At 45.1% G+C, this 25,243-nt stretch overlaps 1 protein-coding gene across 7 annotated transcripts in view; it reads left to right on the plus strand.

The window, feature by feature from the left end:
- Nucleotides 1-25,243, plus strand: part of LOC114851871 (transcription initiation factor TFIID subunit 4-like) — a 60,772-nt gene that overhangs the window by 14,300 nt on the left and 21,229 nt on the right. For 4 of the 7 annotated variants that reach the window (XR_003785262.3, XM_029143718.3, XM_055507283.1 and 1 more), the window contains 6 exons: nucleotides 255-330; nucleotides 1,260-1,374; nucleotides 6,522-6,691; nucleotides 10,310-10,440; nucleotides 12,372-12,497; nucleotides 15,762-15,818. Coding sequence is in view for 5 of the 7 variants with exons in the window: in XM_029143718.3 (XP_028999551.1) it covers nucleotides 255-330; nucleotides 1,260-1,374; nucleotides 6,522-6,691; nucleotides 10,310-10,440; nucleotides 12,372-12,497; nucleotides 15,762-15,818 (675 nt within the window). In the remaining 2 variants the exon portion in view is untranslated. Of the gene's footprint in view, nucleotides 1-254; nucleotides 331-1,259; nucleotides 1,375-6,521; nucleotides 6,692-10,309; nucleotides 10,441-12,371; nucleotides 12,498-15,761; nucleotides 15,819-16,235; nucleotides 21,432-25,243 lie in introns of those variants that run through there. The other 3 variants (XR_008694149.1, XM_029143719.3, XM_055507284.1) reach the window with 2 other exon arrangements.

The raw sequence follows: 25,243 nt of genomic DNA on the forward strand, positions 1-25,243 counted from the left end.
TTAATATTTTACAGTAGAAATCAGTAAACTCAAGTGGCTCCTGGCTAGTTTCTGTTTGGATCATTTCTTGCACCCGGCTATGGCTGAAATAAGCTATCGTTTTAGTGTTTGACGTGTTTGTTGGGCATAGCGCAGTAATAAAATGGTGTTGCAGACATGCAGATTGAGACTTTAATATCTACCCCCTACATTCATTGTGTTTCATTGTTTGAAATGCATCAGTAAAGCACATTCTTTGTTTTTCGCTTCCTCAGGGCATCAAGACACCAGGTGCTGTTGGTGGTCAGGTCCGAATGCCCGTGGTGATCACGCAGTCTGTCAGAGCACAAGGTAGGAAGTCTGAAGCCCTTTCCCAGCTGTTTGCGATTGAAGCCCCCCTGACTCACACTGTCCTAATGTTTCTGGAATCGGGTCTCATGTCTCTCAGCGAGTGCACTGGAAGACAGACAGTCAAAGACATTTCAACCCATGAGCCAGCAAAATAGCTTAAACATAAGACAGCTATTAGTGGAACTCTAAATGTTCTCTCAGCAGGCTCTGGGATGTGTAAACAGGCAGGAGCCACAGAGAGAACAGGTGTTTTTTCCTGCCTGGTTATAAAGCCTTCTCAAACATTTGAGCTACTGCTTACTCACACTGATTCACAAACACTCTTCCCACAGAAGCCCACAAATATCGCCCCAACACCAAGCCGGCGTTACGCTCCCCTCAGAGAGCTCTGTGCTCTCAGGTGCTGTGCGAAATGTGTGTATGTGTTTGTACCTGTTTTTGCCTGTGTGCGATCGGAGGTGCATACAAATTTGATCTGCCCCCTTCCTCGAGATTGCCCGCAGTGGAAGATCTGTAGGTTGTTTTATGCCCATAAATTGGAATGCGGGGATAGTTCTAAAAATACTTTTCTGTGCCTCTTGGCTAGGAACATGCCTGTTAAAATCAAGTTTAAATTCACTCTGGCAGTACTTGTGCCTCTCTGGAAAACGTGTCTTGGAGCAGGATGCGGTTTAGGAGTGTAAGAAGAACCGGTGAAGTGCAGTGATATTGACAGAGCGACGCTCTCCGCACCAACCTGGGGAGAGCGACAGTACCGCTCCCCCACCCCCTCTCCATCTACCCCTGCGAGGAAGACAGAGACAGATGAAGGTAGTCGTTAGAGAGGAGGATTTTTGACGCAGATAGAAAGGGACACTTCAATGATAACATTACTTCTTTCCGGTTATGTTCAGCGTTTCTTCTTTGTGCTTTCTTCCCTTTCCTTACAGGAACAATGGGGAAGGGTGCCATCATCCAAACAGGCAAAAGTCCCATGGGCCTGGCTGTTCAGATCTCTGGGAATCAGAAAAACAAGCTCAACGACCCTGGAGGAGGTTCTTTCAGGTATAACTCCCCCTCTGCAGGAGATGAGACACCAGAGCGCCTGTTGTTCCCAGCTGCCGTCACATGGGGGCAGCATTTCCCTAAAAAGCCTCTTCGTGACTACAGGCTACACTCTCAGCAAAGACTATGAGTGTTTATCCTGGTTGCTTGCCTGGCCACCTGGCTGCCTGCCTGGCCGACTGGTTGATCGGTGGTCCTATCCCTCAGCGCCCACCAAATAGCAACACACCACCAGACAATAGCTCACCCTCACCGTCGCCCTCCCTCCCTGTCAGTGTCACAAGTCATTGACAGGATTAGAAATTAGCCAAATCTCAATTTAGAAATAAGGTAATTGTGTCCAGATGGTTGGAATATCTGGACACGGTTCTGAAAATACCTTTTGGTTTAGTCAGACATACGGTATTCAGCCCGCAGCGTTGCTCTCGCTCTCTCTCTGGTCTTGTCTTTGCTTCAGCTGGGCTTTTGTCTCAAAACATAAAAGGGTTCATCGCCCACATGCTGGCCTTTGTGGTCCATGTTTTGTGTGCGTCTTTGTGTGTTTTTTTTTTTGTTGTTGTTTGTGTGTGTGTGTGTGTGTGTGTGTGTGTGCAGCCTGTAAATTCTACGACGCATGTATATGGTTGCATGTATGCCTGGGTTTGTGTTTACGTCCCTGCTTGGTTGAACGCGAACATATGTGTATATTCAAAGAGTCTAAGAATAATTCCACTTGTTTATGTGTGCGTTCCAAATGTGTGGTTGTGCACGTATCGACGGCAGCCGGGGTTTAGGCTTGCCCCGGTGTGACCGGGCTGGTGCTGGAAGAGTCTGGGTCACATGGGCCAGCGGGTTCATGGTAATGGCCCCTGTCTCCCGGGGGGAAAGGCAGAGCCCGGGGCTCTGATTGATAAACCAATAAATCTTTAGTTGCGTTGGTAATTAAGCTGTCAGGCCCGCTTGTTACTGACAACCTTTTTTCCCCGGCGGTGATCACAGTGGCCCCCCACACACAAACTCACTGAATTCAACATATGCCCAATAAGGCACGGCATCACTGTCACAGAGGAAGCGTGTCACCGATACTTTGTCGTGTACCTGATCTGCACTTGTGTGTTAAACAAGCTGCAAACTATCTGTTCCCACCACTGTTTTACTTATCCATTTATTTACCTCAACATGCAGATGTTATTTTACTTTTTATTATTAGTATGTATATAGTACTATGATAGTATGTATTGGCTAAACATCCGTTGCTCACATTTCAGAGGTTGCTGAGTTCGATTTTAGACTGATTTGCGATGTTGCTGAAGTTTTGTTCGTCTCCCGTCTCTCGCTGTGTGTTTCTTCCTTCTGCAGCCAGTGTTAAATTAGATTTTTCTCATTCTGTTGAGAATAGCGTGCCACTCTTTCGCTGAGTTACTGGAGTCTGAAACCTCTCACTTTTGCGGGTTCCATGCGCTGTTTATTTATATGTATTTTGTAAATCAGATTCAGAAAAGCTAAATTAGCTCAGCTGCAAATATTAGTACTAATACCTCACTGTAACACAGACAATACAACAATACAACAAATTACATGCAGCCTTTAGTAACAAAGTTATGAAGACTTTAAAGAAAGTATAATTTGTTAACAGTTCTTGGATACAGTTACTTAAACATTTAACCTCGCTTGCAACCAGACATCTTTAGCGTGTTTTAGAGGAAATTACATAAAAGTAACATGTCCAGCAAGGATTTGTTCAGAGCCTCATCAAGTTAGTTAATGCTGTGAAGTGTAAATAAAACCTGTAATTGTTTTAGGGAATTAGGAAGACACGTATTTCGCTGCCATGCAAACAGGGACCCTGGTGCACGTTTTCATTAGCCACGTTACTACCTGGTTAATTCTGTGCAAACATAGTCATCAAGAGACACTTTGGTCTTTAAACTATTCCTTTAGAGTATAATGTGTAAAAGTACTTCAATAAAAACAAATGTGTGTGATGGAAAGCTAGAAAATAGGAAAACATTTAGTGGCTGGACTGGTCAGTGAGAATCCACCCATTCCCACCCACCCAGCCGGTATCGTGTTCGGCTCAAGTGTGTGCCTGTCACTCTGAGCCACTGGTCCCAGCGGTCCAGCTGCAGTGCAAACACACAAACACACACTGCAGGGCTTGTGGGGTTTCCAGTACAGCTCCAGCCTTCTGTGTAAGTGCTCGTGTCGATATGTGCATGTGTGTGTAGTTTACAGTGCAGAGTGAAAGCAGCTGTCTCTGTGCACCCCCCCTCCTCCTCCCATGCTCATCTCTCTGTAAACACTCGACATCCGCTGCAATCACAGGCGAGCCAGCCAAGGCCTTCAGCCCTCTGCCAACCTCCGAGCTCAGCCTCAGCCTCTTAAATCCAACCCTGTCCTAACAATCGACACACATCTGCACACACGAACACATTGGACTGGAAAACACACAAGCCCTCTTCTATAATTTACTGGCAGAATGATTTCATCCTGTATTTGTAGTTACATCCATTGTTGCTTTGTGAATCGTTGTGTGTTGTGTCTGTTTTGTTAAAAAAGGGGGCTTTACAAATAAAAATGACTCAATTAAGACTTGAAAGTGACCTCCCAAAAATTGTTGATGCTTGGAAGCACGGCAGTCACTAGATTAGATTATCTTCTGATTGGGTGCTGCGCCAGAGTCAGGATGATCCAGAATCCATGAAGAAAAAAGCTTGAAAGCCTAAAAGAAAATTTTGGTCAGGAAAACTATAAAAACTAGAACTCTAACATCATTTTATTAAGGTTATTGAGGTTAGATCAAACCAAGGCTTTCTGTCATGGGCCTTCATGGGGATACCTCACTTGTGTTCCGTCGAATTAATGAGCTTCTTATTACGTTTCTAGCACTCTCCAGGTCGTTGCTGGGTTTATTGTCTCCTCTCATGCCACCTTCAGTGACACCAGTGCTGTCTACTGTTCGGGCCATGAACACACATCCCCTCACCTGTCCATTAAACCCCAGGCTGCTTTGTGAAAATAAATCTCCAGTGGTCCATGTCTGTCAGTGTGGCTGCAGCAGACCTGCGAGGCCTGGGTGTTAGTCACAGGGATCACTCAGGGCCCCCTGCTTACGCATAGAGACCTTTAATCACAGAGATGGGGGTGGTCAAAGAGGGGTGGGGGTTTTGAATGCACCCCCATCTGGCTACACATGCACAACCTTTAAATGGCAAGCGCAGTCCTCCTACCACCTATGGCGTGCCCCTCGCTGAAACACAGACTTGATATGGAAAAGACATGCATATGTATTCATGTGACCGCTGGCTCCGTGTCCCCGAGCAAACCCGAACCAATAACTGAGAGGCTGCTCTGAATCTTCTGTGGAAGCTAATTACATGGCTGCTTTATTAGTGCAGAGATATAGCGGAGAATACTTAGCATTTCATATTTGGCTCCCCCGTATTTAATGTCAGACTTGTATTTGACGTTCCTGTTTGATTTTCCCAGCAAATAAGCCAAGACAAAAGAAGACACATTACTCATACCGTCATATCCATGTTATGACAGACTGGTTGTTGTTTTATGCATCAATACTTATGTTGTGCAAAAGAAGAGTACTTGTCTCTGTATTCCTCATTCTTATATTATAGTTTGGCTAAGTTTCTGGAGCCGAGTTGTTTTTATATAATAGGGTCATTAGTGGCCATATAATATAACATTTGCTTGTTAGAATAGTAATGTGTGGTGTGTGTATGTGCAGCTTTGATCAAAAAGTATAAAATCTTATGAGCAAATGTAATCAAACACAAGTCTGGGACAAATAGTGTGTTGTGGCATTCATACACTCATGTTAAACAGCTTCTTACTCATGTACATTAGCCACATAGTCCGTTTTAAACTGTGAAACTAACAGTGTTCCTTACACAAGTGAGCATGTCCTTAGGCATGTTTCCATTTAGGACAGGTCAAGTTATCCATGAGGACATGATGAAAGAAGGTGCACAGCCCGAGGTGCAGCGCTGGGTATAATCCTATGTATCCATGCTTGTGTTGTTGCCTGGATTCTCTCCTTTGCTGGCATAATTAGACTGAGTGCTAGAGGAGAGGAAGAAAAGGGGGAAGTTGGAGGTGTGCGAGGTTCAGGGAGCGCTAATCTGGTCTAATCATCTTTGTCAACCTCCCACCGCGATGTCAAGTTTCATATCGGCTCTCTGCGGCCGCGCCGAGGAGCGGGAAGGCCTCGGTGGGGTGGAGCTGACCGGCGGCGCCAGGCGTCCGAAGGAACGAGGGGTCCACACGGGGCACACGCGAAAGGGCCGCATCATGCGAGATCGTGGTTCTGTCGTACGGTGGCGCGGGCGTCAGTGTCTGTGGACATGAGCCAGGGAGTGGCAAGAGGCCACTCTGTGTGTGTTCTGTGGTTTCATGTTCCCCCCGTCGTAAGAATGCAGCGGTTGCTCTGGGCCAGTCCCTGAAAGCACAACACGTCAACACTCGGCTAATTCAGGCCAGAATCACCGTTGCGACTTTCCAAGTACAATAATTGTGCAGGAATTTGTCTTCGCAACAACTCACAAAGAAACTCGCTGCCTTTCAAGGATGCAAATATAATGACCCAAATGCAGTCTCTGCATATTTATGCGTTTCTACGTCTGTGTTAATATGCAGCAAAATGTAAACTGCGTGAAGTCAGCGCTATGCCTGTGAGAAATGACCAGTACATCGCAGAAATATATAAATATAGAAATAAGTGGCAAAGCGGAGTTTGTTTACAATGCAGTGTATAGCCAGATTCATCAAAGCTCAGTGCCAATCCTCAGGAGCATCTTTACCCAGCTAAACTGCATCCAAATGCTCTTCATCTCCCTGCCGCCACTGCTGCTGACACAAATAGTTCCTGGAATGAGAATTCTATGCCATTATGGGCAAAGTATAACTCAATGGAACGAAATGAATGCATAAGTTAATTCAAGAAAATATTCATGAAAGAAAAGCAATACCAGTAGTCTGTATAAGAATGTGCTTGGGTAATGATCGGGCATAAATACCAACATGGACTTGTGCACAAAACCCTTTCTTCTGGCCAAAACAACATTTTTTATATGTAAAGGTCCATGCTTTGGCTTTTTATTTAAAAAATTATCACCGTGTTTCGCTAATATGCTGCTCTGTTTCTTGTGTTGAAGGGACGATGATGACATCAACGATGTGGCCTCCATGGCCGGGGTGAACCTGAATGAGGAAAGCGCAAGAATACTCGCTACGAACTCAGAGCTGGTGGGGACGCAGATCCGCTCGTGCAAAGATGAGGCCTTTCTCCACCCGGGACTGCTCCACCGACGGATTCTGGAAACAGGTACGATCAATGCGTAAGCTCACCTGGAAGCTTCTAAACAGGTGACACTCGTCTAAAGGCTCTTAGTCTATTCTTTTACTACCTCACTATAAAAATCTTTGTGAGTTTTGTGTCCTTTATAAGTTTTGGACCAACTTGGATGTTTTGCCTTAGGTCATTGACTGCACAGATCATGGGTGACCTAAAGACTGGCTGAAGATTTCTTTTTTCTTTGTTATCCTTCAAAGAGTAAACATCAGTGTCATTCTTCATGATAACGTGCACACAATAAAGGGTCACTGCTCCACCACATTTCACTGCAGAGCAGGCTTGAAGGCCTCTCGCCCCACTTTCACCAAGCGAGAGAATAGCTTGGTGCAGTCAGGTAGTCGTCCAGAGTTCAGACAGAATAAACAGAGGAGTCCCTTTGTCTCCTTTGATGTTTTAGGATCACTTGTCGTCTATTCAGAGTAAACACACGGCTAAGTGCTGGACCACAGTCGACCAGTTAAAGGATGCTATATTAGGTGCCTCTCAGAAAACAAGTAGTTCTTATAGACGCAGGAAAACCATTTGTGTTGTACCAATTTACTGTTCTCCTTGGAAGAAAACAGCTATAGCTTTGTAGTGATGATGAAATCACTATTTGTTGCCTTTTGCGCTCGAAACGAGTTGTTTCTGTATTAATGGTGTCATCACTAAAGACAGAATTGATGTTGTCTCCGTGAGTGGTTCAGGCTGAGCTTTCTCTTGTTTGGCCTCAGTTTAAATTTGATACGCTTAACAATTCTTTCACCTCTTTTAATGAATTCTTCAGTGGCTGTCTGAACTCACTGGACCCCAGGCACACACATAAATACTTCATGGGTTTGTCTTTTGAAGGCTGGCTGTCAGATTGTCCTCTGGACTAAAGTAACAGAGTTTAGAGGAATGAGACTTGGCAGTGAGATTTTGATTCTCTTTTTAGTGGATCCTGACACTCTGATAGCGCACAGTATTGCATGTGCTAATCGATACAGGCAGAGAGGTCTTGGTTTGTTTGCAGCATCACAAGAGTGATAGTGTCTTCATTACCTGTTATGGCTACAGGCAGTCAATATTGTTGCTTGAAACATACTTTAGTCTCTCGCTGCACAGTGGAACCTGTGAAACCACATAATGAGCGTTATTACTCCAGATAAAACCGCCGAGCATCTTGCTCCTGTGCATCAGATCAAAACCGCGCCGCGTAATTCCACGTGATGGGGAGTCTGGCGCTCTCAACTTGGTTTATCTCAATTAAAGTATCTTTAGTGTTGCACAGGGGCCCTGAGGTCATGTATCGTTACGTGGACTCTTGGCGTGGTTGTTATCCCGTCACCTTGAGGCAGAGGGCTTGTTTAAATATATAAATCTATCCTCAAGGGGGGGGCACGCAGCGTGATGCAGGGCAGGAGGCTAGGACGCCCCCTGCTGAGGAAGTGGCACTTGTGCAGCTTTGTTGTGTCAGTGATTGGCCCGTCCACGCTCCCAGCTGACAGCAGTCCGAGGGAGGTTCTCCCGGCCTGCCAGCTCCACTCAATCAGAAAGCCTCGCTTGTTTCTCTTTACACTACAAGCACCACGTTCCGCTCTGCCCTGTGTTCCCATTCACCATTAAACGTCCCTCTACAGCTTCACTATGACCTTTATTGTCCTCCGTTAGCCCCACAGGCAGAAGGGGTTCCGGGGCCTCTAGGGTTTCGATTCGCCAAGGTAGTCAGTCGTAGAAGAGATAATAGTTCACTTGCCTCTGCATCTTAACTTTTTTATGCGTTTAAGCCAGTGGTCACATCCTGATTCCACCTTTTTATTTCTTTTCCTCTCTTTATTTTTGAATACTGATTAGGAGGGGATGTTGTCTGCCTCCTTCTATCTCCTCCCTTATTTTCCTCTTTATGTCTCTTCGTGTCTCATTTCCTCTCCTATTTTATTTATCCCCTCCAAACAAACACTTGTGCCGCCATCCTCTCCCGAACCTCTCTCCGTCTCCTTTCTTTGGGCTTGTCCTTGAGGCTGGGGGTAGTGAATTTGCAAAACAACACCGTGCCCCCCCCCTCCATCGAAGAAATGAGAACACAGGCACAGCAGGAGGTCTCTAGAAAATCTCCTCAAAGTAATGATAGTCCACTGGTACCTTTAAAGGTACATGCATGTGAAATGGGTTGATGGCGTAAATAACAGGGATTGTGATGTGCAGGTCACATCACGTCGGAAACTAGGATACCAGCTGTCCTAGTAGGACACTTTCAGTGAGTGTTACAAAGGTTGTTTAGGTTTGTGCTCCAATGGAACATGCTATTATGTATATATATATATATATATATATATATATATATATATATATATATATATATATATATATATATATATATATATATATATATATATATATATATATATATATATATATATATATATATATATATATATATATATATATTACCCTAACCCTTTTTTATGATTAGATGCTCAAAGTTGAAAACATTGATAAAAAAGCATAAAAAATACTTGCTTAGAGTGGATTTGGAGATGAAAGAATCTCCTCACAGTTGATGATATTACAGAGATAAACTGATCATCATCCAGGACCTTTCCCACATTCATTGTCCGCTACTTTTCAGGTGGACCCTTGTTGCTATGGATACCAGCCAGTTCTATACTAAATAGTCAAGTTACCAGGCCCTGATGCAGATGGTTGCTCACCATTAGGTTCCTTGGTGTCTGTTGTTTTGATAGTGATAAGCAGAAAAGCAGGAAATTGCCTTTTTAATGCTACGATGTCCAGATGAGTTACAGGACTGGCTGAATTAGCGATCAACCTTACAAATATGCTTATTCCCGGTGAATGACAATGATTTGTATTGTCATATGTCATACTCTTTTTTTGCGCTTAGATCTGTCTCTCCCCAGCTCTTTCTCTTAAACCTTTTGTTACTGAACGATCTTCCTTTTTTCTTTGACCTTGTGACACTGAAGCATCTATTGTCGCTATAATTATAAGGTCAACGTCCTGACTATGACATCGTGCCTGCATTTTTAATCTTGGGTGCGTGAAGAATATATGTATTGTTCAGCGGATTTAAATAACTGGTGTGGTTTACTTAAAAGGCTGCCAGAGAGAACAAATTATGTTAATGGAATAATTTAAAAGGAAGTTGGAAACAGATACTAACCCCACCGAAGTCTGTCGTCCTCGCTTGTGTTATGACTTCAGAGTTTTGCTCCAAGGAAACTAAATTATTCCACTAAAAGAGATGGTCAATATCGTTCACGTACTTAAAACAGCTTAACTAGTAAAGCTACTGGAATTTAGAGTACGTCTTTTATGTTTTATGTGATGAGTCCCAGAAGTTAATTGCACATATGAATCCAGACATTATGGGTGAGTGCATGTATGCTGTATTGTCAGTGAGTGGCCTTCCATTAGTACTATATACCAATATAAGTTGTTAGTATGGCAGTAGACACAAGCAAAAAGGAGCGCTGGGTGCTAATGAGCCCGCTGTGGCTTCACGTGAAGGAGGAGGAGTGTCAAAACCAGAACCCTTTTACTGTGCCACAGAGAAAATATTGGATCCTAAGTCCTAAATGTGCTTGTGTTTATGTTCATAATTCACAGCAAAAAGGTTTGGGGTCACAGAGGTCACCACGGAGGCGGTAACGTTCATCTCGCATGCCACACAGTCACGACTTCGCTCCGTGGTAGAAAAAGTCTCTGCCATCGCACAGCAGCGGCTGGACTCCTGCAAGGTAGGAAGCACATATGTACACGCACGTACAATAACATATGAGTTATGTTAAGCTCATGTCTTAACAAGCAAAATGTGTTGTACAGTGTTTGAGTTCATTAACTTTAAACATAAACATCAACATCAATAACAAGGGTCAATTTTATTAGCACACGTCATGCAACTTGCCCTTTAATTGAAAACCCATCTTCTTTGTATTTGTGTAAATTAACATTAATTATTGATAGTTAGTGCAGGAGAAAGGCCACACTACTATGCCCTATAGTTGAGAGCAGTTAAATATTAGTGCAGTGGGTTAATTTAGAGAATGTTTAATACAGACCTCATTTGTAGAACGTCTAACCTTCAAACAGCCTTTGGTATTTGTGGCGACCGTCTAAAATGTTTACACTCTGATAGCGAAATACTTTTCCTTGGTCCTCGCTACCATATGTAACATGTACTAGAACACACACGAGCACACACACACACACACACACACACACACTGGGGCATCCAAACAAATGCTCTTTTTCTTTTTGTACACACACCCAGACAATAATGCAAGCATCCAGCTGACATAAACACATACACGTTAATAAAAGAATATTTTGCCCTTAAGTTGATAAACAGGGGAGATCGGAGTTTTCAGTTAGTCAAAACTTGGGATATAAAAGATGTTTAAAGTCTGTGTACACCTGTCTACTTTTCTTGTTATTGGTGACTTTATCTCCCGTAGCCCTTGAATAGAACTACATAACCACATTTAATTGGTGTACATTAAAGGGAAACCCATCTAGACTACAAGCCCAAATCTTGGCATTGTGAAGGAAGTGGGGGGGAACTTTGAAACTGTGTTTTTCCTGAGATCCGCCAAGACGGGAGGATGAGGAGGTGGGAGGAAGAGTATCGCTACAACTGTCCCCATCTGTTTGGTGTTTCTTCTTCCCGTTCATTCTCTCCCCTTTTTTGTGGCTTTGTAAATGAGGTGTGTGAGACAGAGGCGTGAAGTTCTCTGTTGACATCAGCGGAAAAAAAAGAGAGAGAGAAAAGACCAAAAGACAAAGAGGCCTTAAAGAGCAAACCGGGCTTCGGCTGCGGGAGCTACGGCAAGAGTGCAGGCTCAGCGCCGCAACAAAGAGCAGGGAGGTTGGATAAGAGAGGGGGGGGGGGCGGTGGAGTGGCGCTGGCGAGGAGCCTCCTCTGATGTGTCTTTGTGCTTCGTGCCACCCAGATTCTCTCATCCACTCAGGGAAACACATGCACACAGAGATGTGGGGGAGAACAACGCACACACACACACACACACACACACACACACACACACACACACACACACACACACACACACACACACACACACACACAGACACACACACACACACACACACACACACACACACACACACACACACACACACACACACACACACCACACAAACATGTAAAATAAGCAATTATCCTATTAACTTTTGATGACCTACAAAAGTTGTTTTTACACTTCACTTTTCCCAAGTGGTAGATGATGCTCTGTTGTTGCACCGCTCTCTGTAAATAGAATAGGAAAGAGTTCACATCTGTTGAAGTATTCAGGCTGGTTATTAAAAATTTGACTCTTGGTTCAACCAGACATGCAGTTAATGGTGAAATTTTTATATCAGTTCTATTGTAATAGAGTCCTGATGTGCTTTTATCCTGTAAGAGGTGCATTACAGTACCAATATGTTTTAGCCAACCAATGTGTTTCATCCTTTTTTTATCAAGCATACAGATACAGTGAATCACATGAAGCCTTCATTAACTGTATCAGCATAATGTAGGAAAATGTGTTAAACAAACAATTATTTTATAAGGACATGAGTCGTATGAGGTCTTTCTCAAACTTCAGTGAAGACACAGAAGTGTTTCTCAGCCATTGCTGTGGCACTGATCCTCTCTTGATGTGCTTGTCAGGATGACGAGTGCTACGAGCAGTCGGCGGACGTTCGCTCGCAGCTTCGCTTCTTCGAGCAGCTGGAGAGAATCGAGAAGCAGAGGAAGGATGAGCAGGAGAGAGAGATCCTGTTGAAAGCCGCTAAAGTAAGTTATTGTCACCTCATCAGCCCACTGATTCTGTGTGCGTGTGCGTGTGTGTGTGTGTGCGCGTGTGTGTGTGCGAGTGTGTGCGCCTTCTCTTTGTGCGACACGCTTGTGTACCGGCGTGTGTACACGTGTGCATGTTGCTCCTGCAACCGGCCCTGACAGATGAATTAGAGTGTGACACCGCTGGATGAAGTGACCTCCCCGTGTCCTCCCAGGCTCCTGGCCCCAGGCCTCCTCTGTCCTGGCTTTTCCTCCCTGGACACAGTGAGGAAGAGCGCAGCCCTCATGTACAAAGCAGCCGCCACACAGTCCCGCGTACAAGGCGGAAAACATCCCTCTATCACAAGCCTTGACAGCTCAGGTGAAGCAGAGCATCAGTTAAAAAGGACTAGATTTCTCAGTGTCAGCGAAGCCATTGTGTCGTGTTTGTCCATCTATCAATAAATGCAGGTTTTACGTGTGTCACACTCATCAGGCTCGAGCCAGCAAAATCATTTGTTTCACCTTTCAAGTATAAAACCACTTATTTAACTCTTGTTGCTGCTACTGTATCTGTTCTTATTTTTCTGGTCCAAGTCCTGTGCATGAAGCCCGAAAGTTGTTTATCAGTAAAATGAAGACCTTAAATTTGAAAAGATCACCACGGACCAAAGAAGTAAGGGAGAGATTCTTTTGCAAATGAAAATGCCCCACGGTGCAACATTAGCAGAAAGCTAGGTTAATTTAATTAATTTTGAATGGAGCCAATGTCCCACAGTAAAGATTCTCATTGCAGCACACCTCACCCTTGTAATTGCATTATTATGCTCCAGTCCTGCCATGCAGGATATTAGAAAATCCTCCAGTTGATGAAGACTGGCCACCAGACCTCATGACCTATGTGTTACTTTCTTTTAGGAGCAACCAGATAGCCTCGGCCTCGGCCGGGAAAAAAGACACAGCCTCAGCAGAAAACGACAGTAAAGCGCGTTGTTAAAATAGTGCAGCGCTCTGTCAGTGCCCGGTTCCACGCGGCTGCTCAGCGTAATCTTTTTTTTAGTTCTCTTTTTATTAACAGGATTAGTGGAGAACTTTTGCAAATTTAAGTTCTAGTTGCAAGGCTTTCCTCTGGGCTATTTGGATTGCATGAGCCACATTGAGGAGAGGTTGACTTCACCTCAGAGCTATGGCTGTGGCTTTTTGGCTCTTGTTGCCATGGTGTTTCAGTTCAAGGAGAAGTTTGGAAAGCGCTTCTTTGCCTAATGATTGGGAGACATTCCACCAACTCTCTGGCTGATACCATGAAACCGGGGCTTCTGCTCTTTATATACATGCATATTTGTATAGAGAGATACTGAAACATACTGATGTAGGCTTGAATATAGAGCGTGTTAACTGTTTGAACTCATAAATGCCCAACATGACAATTAAACAGAGCAAAAAGGGGCTATTTAATTGTCACTCTTTACTTTATATCAATATTGAGCCACCAACATGGAAGATTGCATCAGTGAACGCACTATAAGCCTCTGCATCCCGTAATGTTGCACAGCCAGAAGACATGTTGCTTATATTCTTTTCATTCACAACATATAACAGCTGCGCATACGTGAAAAGCAGATGTTACGTGACGCTTGTTATTGATGATTGACTCTTCGGTGGTTGTTTGTTTTACCTCGATAATTTGCAATGCAAATGTGTGAAGCTCATTTATATATATCTAATAAATGCAAAAGGAGTAACAGGGTTCACCCAGTGGACTCAATATTCAGGAGAATATACCAACAGAAAATTCAGTTTTAAGTTAACTTTACTCCTTCCACATACAACCCACAGCTAAATGAAACAAGTACAGCCCTCTGGTAATTCTCACACTGGACAACATTAGAAAACCAGCCAGCTAAGTAGAAGTAGGCAAGACTGGTTGATGTGAAAAAAAAATACACCATGTCATCACAAAATAACTCCTGGAATATGGAGCATCAGGCATTGATGAAATGCAGGGGAACAGTGCCGGGTCTCACTATGGCATTTGTTTATTATTTTAGTACATTCCAGCCAAACACAACACAGCTTGTCAGTGTCTAGTGTCCAGTCCTCCTTTGCCCTCCGTTCCCTCTTGTAAGTGGGAAAAGCAGGGCAGCTGACAGAGGAGATATAAAGCATGCCAGTGGCACCGCTGCCCTTTGTAAACAGTCCATCTCTAGCGACCCCTCCCATCCGCCCATCCGCCCGCCGCCCTCCTCTCCTCTCCGCCCGCCTCGCTCTTGTTTAAGTGCCTGCTAATTTGACCCCTCGCATAAGAAAACCCAAGCACTCCCCTCTGCTGGCATCCTCCCCCCTCCTTCCACTGCAACAAGCCCCCCCCCCCCCCCCTTTCCTCTGCACCGTCCATTTAAAATATGACTCAAGTCTGGAGGGATGCTCCGGCCGACCGCAGGGCAAACACATTAGTTATAGTTGAGATACCGACCAGTACGTGAACCGCCTGATATATTTAAAGCCAATTAGCAGGGAGACTGGGAGGAGCAGCTCTCCGTCCGTAGGAGCGACGAGACGTAGAGGCTGGAGCGGCCCAGCACCTGATCTGAGTGACTTGGTGCTTACATACACAGTTAAGAGAGGTACATTTGGTTAATCTGGTTACAATTTAACTGCATACAGTAGATTATGTCTAAATTAATAGAATTGGCTGCTTTAAGATAGTGCAGCACTATAATGAGCTCATACTGCCCTTCAGTGGTTTACCGTACATGTATATTTGCGGTGAAGGATTCCCAGGGACACGTACATTCACCCAGATCTTGGCTGCTGATTAAAATAGAAGTGCTGTGTTGTTACACAGGGGGACACACACACTAACGGATAACATTGTTTCACTGTGACACAGTGTAGCCTCTGTCACTGATACTCACCAGTATCCTTTGCCCCGTGTGAGGGTGGGAGAGAGAGAGAGTGTGTGTGTGTGTGTGCTGGCTTGTGCAGAATTTTTAATAACCTCTTTTGATTAGAATCCCCCTCTAGCGGCTTATTTAGGGCTGGATTTGGAGCGGGTTTAAAGGCCACTGCCCCCCGGGGGCCACTCCATTGCACTTCTCTGCATTCAAATACGATGTCCTTGACACCTTGGTATCCTGCTCCCATTCTGCACTATTTTTTGCTGCAGCAGCAACAGATGAGGGGCGGGGGGGGGGTCTCGATGGTGGGGTGGGGGCTTCTTAAACCAGCTGTTAACCCGTGTCTGTCCCCCCCCCCCCCCCCCCCCTTCCTTTACCTCCACAGAGTCGCTCCAGGCAAGAGGACCCAGAGCAAGCTCGACTGAAACAGAAAGCTAAGGAGGTAAGCTACAGCGGAGATCATTACCCTTGACATTTCCCCGACTCTACTGTATTAATTTTTCATGCCCCACTACATATGTAATGCCATTTAAAGCCGGACTTTAAAAAGTTTTAGAATTTATTCTCCTCGATTGATGCTGGAGTGTAAAATAATTTACCCTGCGCTTTCTCCGCACCTTTGCTTTGTCTACTTCGTCTTTTTGCACCGGTTTGAAATTTGACTAAATGCTTTTTACTGAGCTCTTCAGGTTCACTATTCATTTTCTCATGGTCACCGTTTTTGGTCTTAAAGTAGACAGACATCTGCGTTTACGGCACATTTGTTGTAACACGGAGTAAAATCCACCTTAACCTACTTTATACAGCAGCACATTGTAAGTTGAACTTAAATGGGTTTTCTTTGTATTTATGTTTACAGCGATACATTGTGGCTCAGTAAAAGTGTTTGACGACCGAGGCTTCCAAATGCACCGCTTCATGTTCTACATTAACTTTTACTACAGAGAGCGAGAAGAGTTATTTCCGTTTTTAAAGTAATAAGCCAAAGCACAACACATAGAGAGGCAAAGCGGAAGGTGTTTCATCTGATGTAGCGCACTTCTTTTATTATTACAGTCGTATATCTTCCTTATTTCAAGTGCAGGACTTGCACATAATAAAATTCCCAGTGGAACCCAGAAAGTAGACCACTCTTCTTTCAGAGGTTGCTTATTGTTGTTTACGTAAACAAAATTGTTCTGTCACAGCAGAAGTTTGCTTTTCATTTTCTTCATGCGTTGTTTACTCCCGTCTAACTTCACTGGGTGCTTTCAGTCCTTGGCTCGCTAACAAGGATCAAGAGGATTGTGAGGAGCCTCCACAGTGTAGTCAGAGTAGGCGGGATGATAAAACAAGCGCAATTCACCTGTTGTTGTTGTTGATGTCGAACTTAAAGAGCGGATGTGGTTTCTTCTGTGTTGCCTGTTCTTCTTTTTAAAAAAGCCTTTTATTTATCCAGGTAAAGTTTACTGAGCTCCAAAGTTTCCGTCTGACAGCTTCCAAACGCTAACGTTGACCACTCAGCTATTTATTAGGGATGCAATATACATAGTTCACTGAAGGGCACTCCTGCATTGTTATTGGGACAAATTATTAAAGTTTCAGATTTTCCGTAACAGTGTGGGGCCGAACCTGTGACCTTCCAGTGACATGTCCGCTTGTCGCACCTCTGGCTACTGGCAGCGCTCTGTCTCTGCTCTGCGTCTCTCCCGGACATTACTTTCTAGCAACATTGAGCCCCGCTGCAGTTTAGCATATTCACACTGGATCTCAGCCTACCCATAAGCCCCACATATGCAAATGAAGCAGCGTAATAGGCGCTGCGATAGGTTTTCCCCCCGGGGGCCATGTGATCAAAGTGGATCTCCTCCCTGTTAAGTGGCAGTCCGCTCGTCATCTGGATACGGCCAGATTAGCGGCGCCGCGCGCCGAGACGCTCCGTGCGCGTATGCGCATTTTCATCTAGAATTTTAAAGAGGTGGTTTGGAAATTGTTACTTTATGTAATGCTTTCTCCCCGAGAAAGACTCCCAACCGCCCCAGATGCTCCCCACCTATCCACGCATACACCCACCGCAACACCCTCCCTCACCTCTTTCTTTTTTGCTTAATAGCCATCGTTTCTCAGCCCCTGTGCCTCTCCAGTTTTCATCACCTGACTGGCTCAAGGGGACAGAGCTGGCTGTTTGTGTCACTGCAGAGTCTGTCGGCAGCTCACACATCTGCGCAAATTTCATCAGGATAATGAGCCCGAGTTACTCTTCCAGGCGACGGGCAGAGGAGCCAGGCTCGCTTTAAGCCCCCTCTCCTGAGAACGCACGCGCGCACACGCACGCACACACACAGGGACGCACGCACGCACGCACACACACAGACGCACACACACACAGACACACGCACGCACACACACACACACACACACACACACACACACACACACACACACACACACACACACACACACACACACACACACAGCCGCCCACATAAAAATCATCACTTTGGCGACGCTGAATTACAGTTAGTTATATACTTGAACTTGAAGTGTTGGCGTGTAAATTGGGCTGGTGCATGATTTGTTTTTAAAACGGCAGGTGCACTGTGGGGAACGCCTGCTCTACTGTGTTAACCCGTGACCAGCAAATGAATAGTCTGAGTCATCAGGCTCAGGTCACATTTCGAGTGAAGTCGATTTCATTTACAAAGCCAAAAAGCCCAGATTTCCCTCAAAGGGTTTTATACTGTTCAACCCTGAGCACCTTCATCTGTCTACCCCCAATATAGGAGAGGAAAAACCTCCGCTAAAGGGACAAGAAGCCTCAGAAGGGCCCACAGAAAGCGCTTTCTTTCCACAGTGTGTGCACTTTTTGCATCACATTCAGGTTTTAACAGATTTGAGGAAGTCATCATGTCATGTATGCTGTATGCGATACAGTCACGTGGCTCCAAACTTAAAGCTCTCTCTCTTCAGGAAGTGCTGCGGGCCCCTTTTGCTCTAATGCCTCCATCGGTCCATAACCTTCAGATGTACAGAGGAGATATCAGAATCCTATTGCCATGACATCTGTTGAGCACATTAATTCTCTTTAGCGGATGAAAACTTTCCATCTTTCATTTTTTCCGAGAACTTCCTAGTCGTTTTATCGATCTGCGCCTCTAATTGTGTATTTTTATTTGAACAATCAAGCAAACCGGCAGCCTTGTCACCGGCAGTGGCGACTGCTCAGATAGCTCCTGCCAGAGGTTTTGTGTGAGAGAGAGGCAGAGCAGTCTAGCGCCTCCGTTTCCTCCATTCACTACCATTTGGCCGAAAGGTCAGATGGGCTATTTCAAAAATGCCCCCAGTAAAAATCAATGGGCAAATTGTGGAGCTCAGTTCCTGTTTGTTGTTGTTGTTGTTGGTGGTGGTGGTGGGTCTGTATGTTCTGTCTATTCCATCACTGAGGCAGGAGGCCAGGCTATGGCTAATCATCGCGAGCGAGAGAATGAGCGAGGGAGAGAGAGACGAAAGGAGACACAGAGACAGAGACAAAGAGACAGGGAGGAGAGAAGACGCGGGGGACGGGGGGGGAGATCGAGAGGGAGTTAAGGCCAGCAGAGATACATCACGATGTCAGACACACAGACACACTGCAGCCACAGATTCATCATCACAACTGCGTCTGCAGGCGCAACTGGACACAGGAAACGAGCGAGCTGGGGGAGAGGAGCGCGGGGAAGACGGGGAAGAGGGACGAGGGCGAAGACGAATGGGCCGCTACAGCTGGTCCGAGTCCGGCTGGGCGCTCCTGGTCCGGTCCGTCCCCGCAGTATTAGGACCGATTGAGCACCATCCTTTTGCGGCGCTGAGCTCGCTGGGTGTCACAATGCTGCGCAGATACGGGTGATCTCAACAAGAACGCGCTTTTATCACACAGCTGGAACAAGTGGAACAACAGGAAATGAATGTAGCATGAGTTAAGGAACAACGTGCACCAAAGCAGCACCGGGCGCCTCATAACTAGGTTGATCCCACAAAGGGTTCTTTTCCCTCATAACAATCTTATTATATGCTGTCGAGATCTCAGCAAAAAATAGACTATAACATAATTATAACTATATAATTAAAATAACATTGAATAATATTGGAATATTGTTGTAGCTGTGAGTAAATAAACCAGCAGCGCTAAAGCGTCTCAGTCTCATTGTGTTTTCCCGTTTCACCAGCAGACGTCTGTGGTGTGAGCGGGTGCAACAGGGTGTTGCTGGAAAGCAGCGTGCGCCGTCGTCTAGCGCCCCCTGATAAATAAAGGTTAAGAAATGCTTAACACAGTCTGTCTCCCACTGATCGCCCAATCACTGCCAGACCTTTAGATCATGTGGGAGGAATGCTCCTCACTTCTCCTGTTTTCCTCTCCTCTCCTTCCTTTTTTCCCACTCTTCCACATCACCGTGCCCTCGCAGCCACACTCGGCTCCTTGCTTAGAGTGATTTCCAGAAGATTTTGTGTGAAACCGAGAGCTGTCCAATGGGATTCTCCGGGTTTTTGTTAGAATAATTTTCCTCAAATATTTTTTTTCTCCGGGCATTGAGAGCTTCTTTTGCCCATTCTGACGCAGCGGCATTGCTTGAAATGTCTTGAACCGCCGCCGAATTAATTCAGCCCGAGCTCAACTTTGAACCTTTCATAGCTCCAATTAAAAGCCTGCAGTTACATCGCCGTCCTTTACGTGCCAACGTATATGTACGAATCCATGAATCAAATTAGACGTATACTCATGTGACGTGCTCCGTGCACAGCCGCGGTTCAATTTGCTTATCATTAGATTCATCCTCGTTGCTCACACACTACCCATCACATTACAATGTGTGATGTTGACGGCAGCACCCGTTGCTCAGCGTGCGCCGGATGCACGCGTACGTGTTCGCAGCCGGCTTCGCATCCTCCACAAGTGACCAGGTCACAGATGCGCAGCGATCCACCTACACTGTGAGCACCACCGGCCTCACACTCCTCCAAAGAGGGAGAGCCTCTCGAGTGTCGGAGGACAGCGTAGCAAACCCCCCATCCCACCCCCCACCGCGTTTATTAGGCCCGTTATATCTGCAGGTTCACAGGCTTCTGTCCTCTGGCCCTGTGCAAACGGCTCTGTTCAAAGAGGCGCTCTCACCCGTCAGGCACGCCCCGGGGCAAAAGCCTCCTACCCTCCTCCATCTTTTCTCCCTTTCTGTGCTGACTTTCAAAGAGAATTCCTGCTGTTTTGTATCTCCCAATTCATAGTTGTTATATTTTTCTTTATTCCCGTGCCTCACAAATACACAATACTGTACCCTATGCGGATGGAGCTCTAGTTCTGCTTTACGTGTGTTTTTGATTCACGGTTAGGGTTATTTGTGAGTTCAGCAGGTGTCCTTGTATTTAATGTACTTCCACACAGATTTCACTGTTTTCAGGAGACCATATAAGGGGTTGATGGTGATAATTTAATTATCACGTAAGAAGGGAAGGGTTTGTTTTGTAGCGCCTCGAGATGTGCGGGATACTGAGCAGTACATTGTAACCCTATTTTTATTTGTTGCTTTGTTGGCAGTAGGCTCAGCCTAAGTTTTTTTTCTTCACCTCAAGACATATTACAAGAAAAAAAGGCGTTAAAAGTACCTTTGGTGTTCCTGTGTGTTTTCGAATATTACAAAGTGCTGTAATGAGAAGGAAAACAACAAAAAAGGAGATTTTTTTTTTGCCTAAGAGGGAGATAGCGACTCGTCTCTTTGCTGTACAAGCCTGTAGGTTCACTTTTCTCTTTGTGTGCCGGAGCACTCCTTGGGACTCGAGCGACAGGGGAATTGGGCTTGCTGAGGTATGCTGGTGGCGAGGTGCCAGCCTTCTGTGCCTGGGATATAAGTGAGAGGGAGGCAGGAGGCAGGACACGTTTCAATTAGGCAACAAACACACACACACACACACACACACAGAGAGGACAGGAGAGGAGACAAAAACATCCACCCTCTCCAGCTAACTCCTTCCTTTTGACCTCTCCCCAAAACACACTTCCCTGGAACCGCTCCACTTCACCTTCCTTTTCTTTTTTTTTTTTTTTTTTAAATCCAAACCGTGAGGTGTCATTTTTGTGTTATTCATACGGGAAGGACAGTAACGCAGGTCTTTGTGAGGTGATGCTAAGTGTGCCAGCTCGGCCTGCATGTTTCCATTAGATTGTCATGTTGGCTAATTAGAGAGCGGCAGCATGATTCACCTTGTTAATTAGGAGGACTTGCACACCATGTGCCCAGGGGCGGTGTGGGGAAGAGGAGCCCAGCCTCAGAGCCTGCTAGTCGCCTGCTGCCTATGAAGATTCCCCTTCTCATCTACCTTTCTTTCGCTTCTTTTTTTTTTTTTTTTGATTTGGAAATGAATAAATCATTGAGAGCGTCCTTTCTCGGAGTGTGAATATCTGAGTTCTCATCTTTTCCTGGATGCAAATTAGGCGTGATCAATAGAAGGTGACGAGCGGCGAATCTAAATGTTAAAGAAAAAAAAAAAAAGAAGGGAGACGTGTGAAGAGAAGACTGCTAGACGAAGCACGGCAGCACAGATCGAAATAAAGTACGAGGTTTTTTCAAGATAGGACGTTTTCCCTTACATAAGCATTATTTTTAATGATCGCCGCTCTTCCCCCGTCACTCTGGTGTAACACCAGAATCTGCTTAACACTCATTCCCGACTCCTTCGTTAAACACAGTTTCTTGACTAAACGCCTAGCACGAATGCCATTATGTACAAAAACACAATGCTTTCCGCTTGATCCACGTATTTCACACAGCCTCCCTCTGCATTGTTTAATTCCTGCAAATAAGTTGCAAATGAAGAGAAACCATGGGGTCATGGTAGTGACACTCACATAATGACCTTAGCCCCAGGAATGGCTGAGGGCTCGGAATAATTGGTCCTTGGCCCTGGAAACACTTCTGACATACTCAGCTTCAGAGAAAATGGAACACTCTGAGCCAAGTCTATTATCTCATGCATGTATTTTGAATTCATCTCCATATGTAAAGTAATGCAATCACAAACAGATTACAGCAATAGCTGAGAAAAAGCGTGTTGAAAAGACAGTGAAATGAGAGAGAGTGAGAGAGAATTCAGTATTTTTTTAAAATCTCATCTAAGATAAGACATCTAATATAAGATTTATGACAGTGCAAGTTTGCAAACATATGCTACATGCTGCAGAAAAACACTATATCAGGTGATCTGCACGTGTGCATGACTCTAAATGTATGTATTCAACACCGTTAGACCTGCACCGTATTCCGTATTTTATCTGGATGAACTCTGTTAGAAGCGCTGGCTGAGTTCTGCTGATGAAGTCACGTATCGCTCCATCCAGATTTAACTTGCCTGCATTAGCGGGTCAAGGCTGCACTCATCTCTTTGTAGTGTCTTGTGTGCAGATGGAGGAGTAAAACCTGATTGGCTGCTGCAAATGGCCCCTATCCCTGCAGCAAACTAACTGCCAGGCACTTCGCATGAAGAAAGGCCTCAAGATGCAGCTCGCAGATGTTCGCGTTATGTCGGCCATGTGGGTGTCAGGTGAATGAGATCCATGGTTTACAGACGGGCATAAAACACATACGTGAGGTGTCAGCACACACTCGTGGAGTAGCGTTTACAACGGAGCGTGTTGTTTTGCAGATACCTGCGACTGGAAGTTTGAATGCTAAAACTGCGATAATATGACTGTTTTTATTTTTGAATTTGAATTGAAAAACCAGTGCTTCTTTATCCGAAACAGATCACAGTTACATCACTGTGCACACGGCCTTTAAGTTTAGTATCCACACAGACTGCGTTTTTGGTACTAATCAGTTATTAGCTTCATTAGCAATAATAACCATGAAGCCATCAGATCCTACTAATCCCGATAGCTAACAGAAGTCATTTTACTGACTGATCCTGGCGTCTGTGCGGCTGTTTGGGTGACGCTGCCCTTTGACTCGTGTTCCTGTCGTACCTGACAGCAGACAAACATTGTTAGGCTTCTGCCGGGAAATCAGGCTTTCACGTGTGAACTTTCGTACGCAGTTCCTACAGTGTGAGTGACATCCTCCGAGCATTTCTCTTACGCCGCTGACGCTGAATATCATTATTATCGGTGTTAATTTAACACTCGTTCACACCGGCAGAGCACAAACAAAATCAGGGCGAAGCTGCTGTTTTTACTGTTTTCCCAAATACATCCATCCAAACTCTGCATCCAAAATAGGCGTCCTAATATATCAGAAGCTAGAACATATCCACCATAAGCTTTCATTGCACTAACATGCATATGAATATGCAGTTGTCATTATTAGTATCATTCAGCTCTACCTATACAGCCACAGTACAAATGTTTAATAAGTGACTTGGTTCTTGCTAAAGCCACTTATTTAACATGTATGCACTCTCCATAGTCTCTATGGGAAAATAATAGCATTCACCAAAAGTGACATATGTTATGTCTATATACTGAGAAGTTCCCTGCTGTGTCCTGTTGGATCAGAGTGAGCTGGGGGGAGGGTAAGAGGCAGATCAAGTGTGGTTTTTGCAGGGCAGAGAGCCCCGTTAGCTTTCCTCACAGCCCCGTAGCTGCTCGTGACGTCAAGCAGAGCGTGTTCTGCTCTAGCAAGGACATCTGTCTGTAAGCGTCTGGGGGGCCACGAGGAGCCCCTCAGGCCGGGAGCGAGGAGGCTGGCGAGAGGAGCCTTTGTCAAAAAGAGCAGAGATGGAGAACGGCAGGTTGGCCATCGCGGCTCCTGCAGCTCATCGCCGGCTTCACTTCATCAGACCGCTTTCAAGGATCTTACTGCGTTTTGGACATTTTTGCATCATAAGTGAACACACTGTGTTCAGAGACAAGCGCTGTTATGTCTTATTTAGATCTCTACTGACAATTGCAGTAATTTGTTGAGGATATAAAGCTTACATTTAGATTAGCAAGTAATTTAAAAGTAGCAAACAAGTGAAATGCACCTTAATGTTTAATAATGTACTTCCTGTTAGTTAATTGCTTCTAATGTGTAACAATATATCACAATAAACCAACGTGACCACAATTAACCATTTTATTAACCAAATGTTGTACGTTTTGCATTAATATGTCTAAATAGGCTAAAATGATTTAGATATCCTGAAAATGTTCTACATTCCATGACCTTTGCTAATAAATTGACTCCACGCAGCAGGTTTCCTGTTTCCAAAGGGCATACAGGTAGACTGGAAGCACTGGTATTTACACTTAGTGATTATGGAACGGGCAGATGTTCATGTTGTTGATCATACCTGGCAAACGTATGTCGTAGCAGGGGGTTATTCCTCCCATCTGCTATGAATCTCTGTGGTGACCTTTGCTTTCTTTGGTCCCTGTCTTTGTATCTACATGCCCTTATGTTTATATTGCAACCAGAATGTGTCTAGAAGAACACAATCCCTGTGACCATTGAACGAACTCCTAAGAGGCAATAAATCCACCAATCCTGGTCCAACTCTGGCTTTTATCATTAGTATCAGGAAGGTAGCCTCTACACGGTGGCTCCAGATTGAAATCAGACATCAGTCTCTTCGTGTCACGGCGGCCGCTGTACTGACGGGAAAACGCAGACTGCAGGGTTGCAGATGGTAAAATGAAGCCTTCATTTATCATACAGTCATAAATCTGAAAATGCAGGGAGTTGCTGTGGGCGCTGGGAGCCCATGCCTGGTGCCAACTGCCAGGCAGAGATGCCGGCATCCTGGTGCCATCAGTGCGATAGCGGACCTCCTCTATCTCTCTCTCTCTCTCTCTCTCTCTCTCCGTCTCTCTCTCGCCCCCCCCCCCCTTCCGCTGTAGTTTTCCGCCAGGACACTTTGCAGTGGGATTCTTTAAGGTCAGGC

This window comes from Betta splendens, chromosome 3 (assembly GCF_900634795.4).
Source record: "Betta splendens chromosome 3, fBetSpl5.4, whole genome shotgun sequence".
Lineage (NCBI taxonomy): Eukaryota > Metazoa > Chordata > Actinopteri > Anabantiformes > Osphronemidae > Betta > Betta splendens.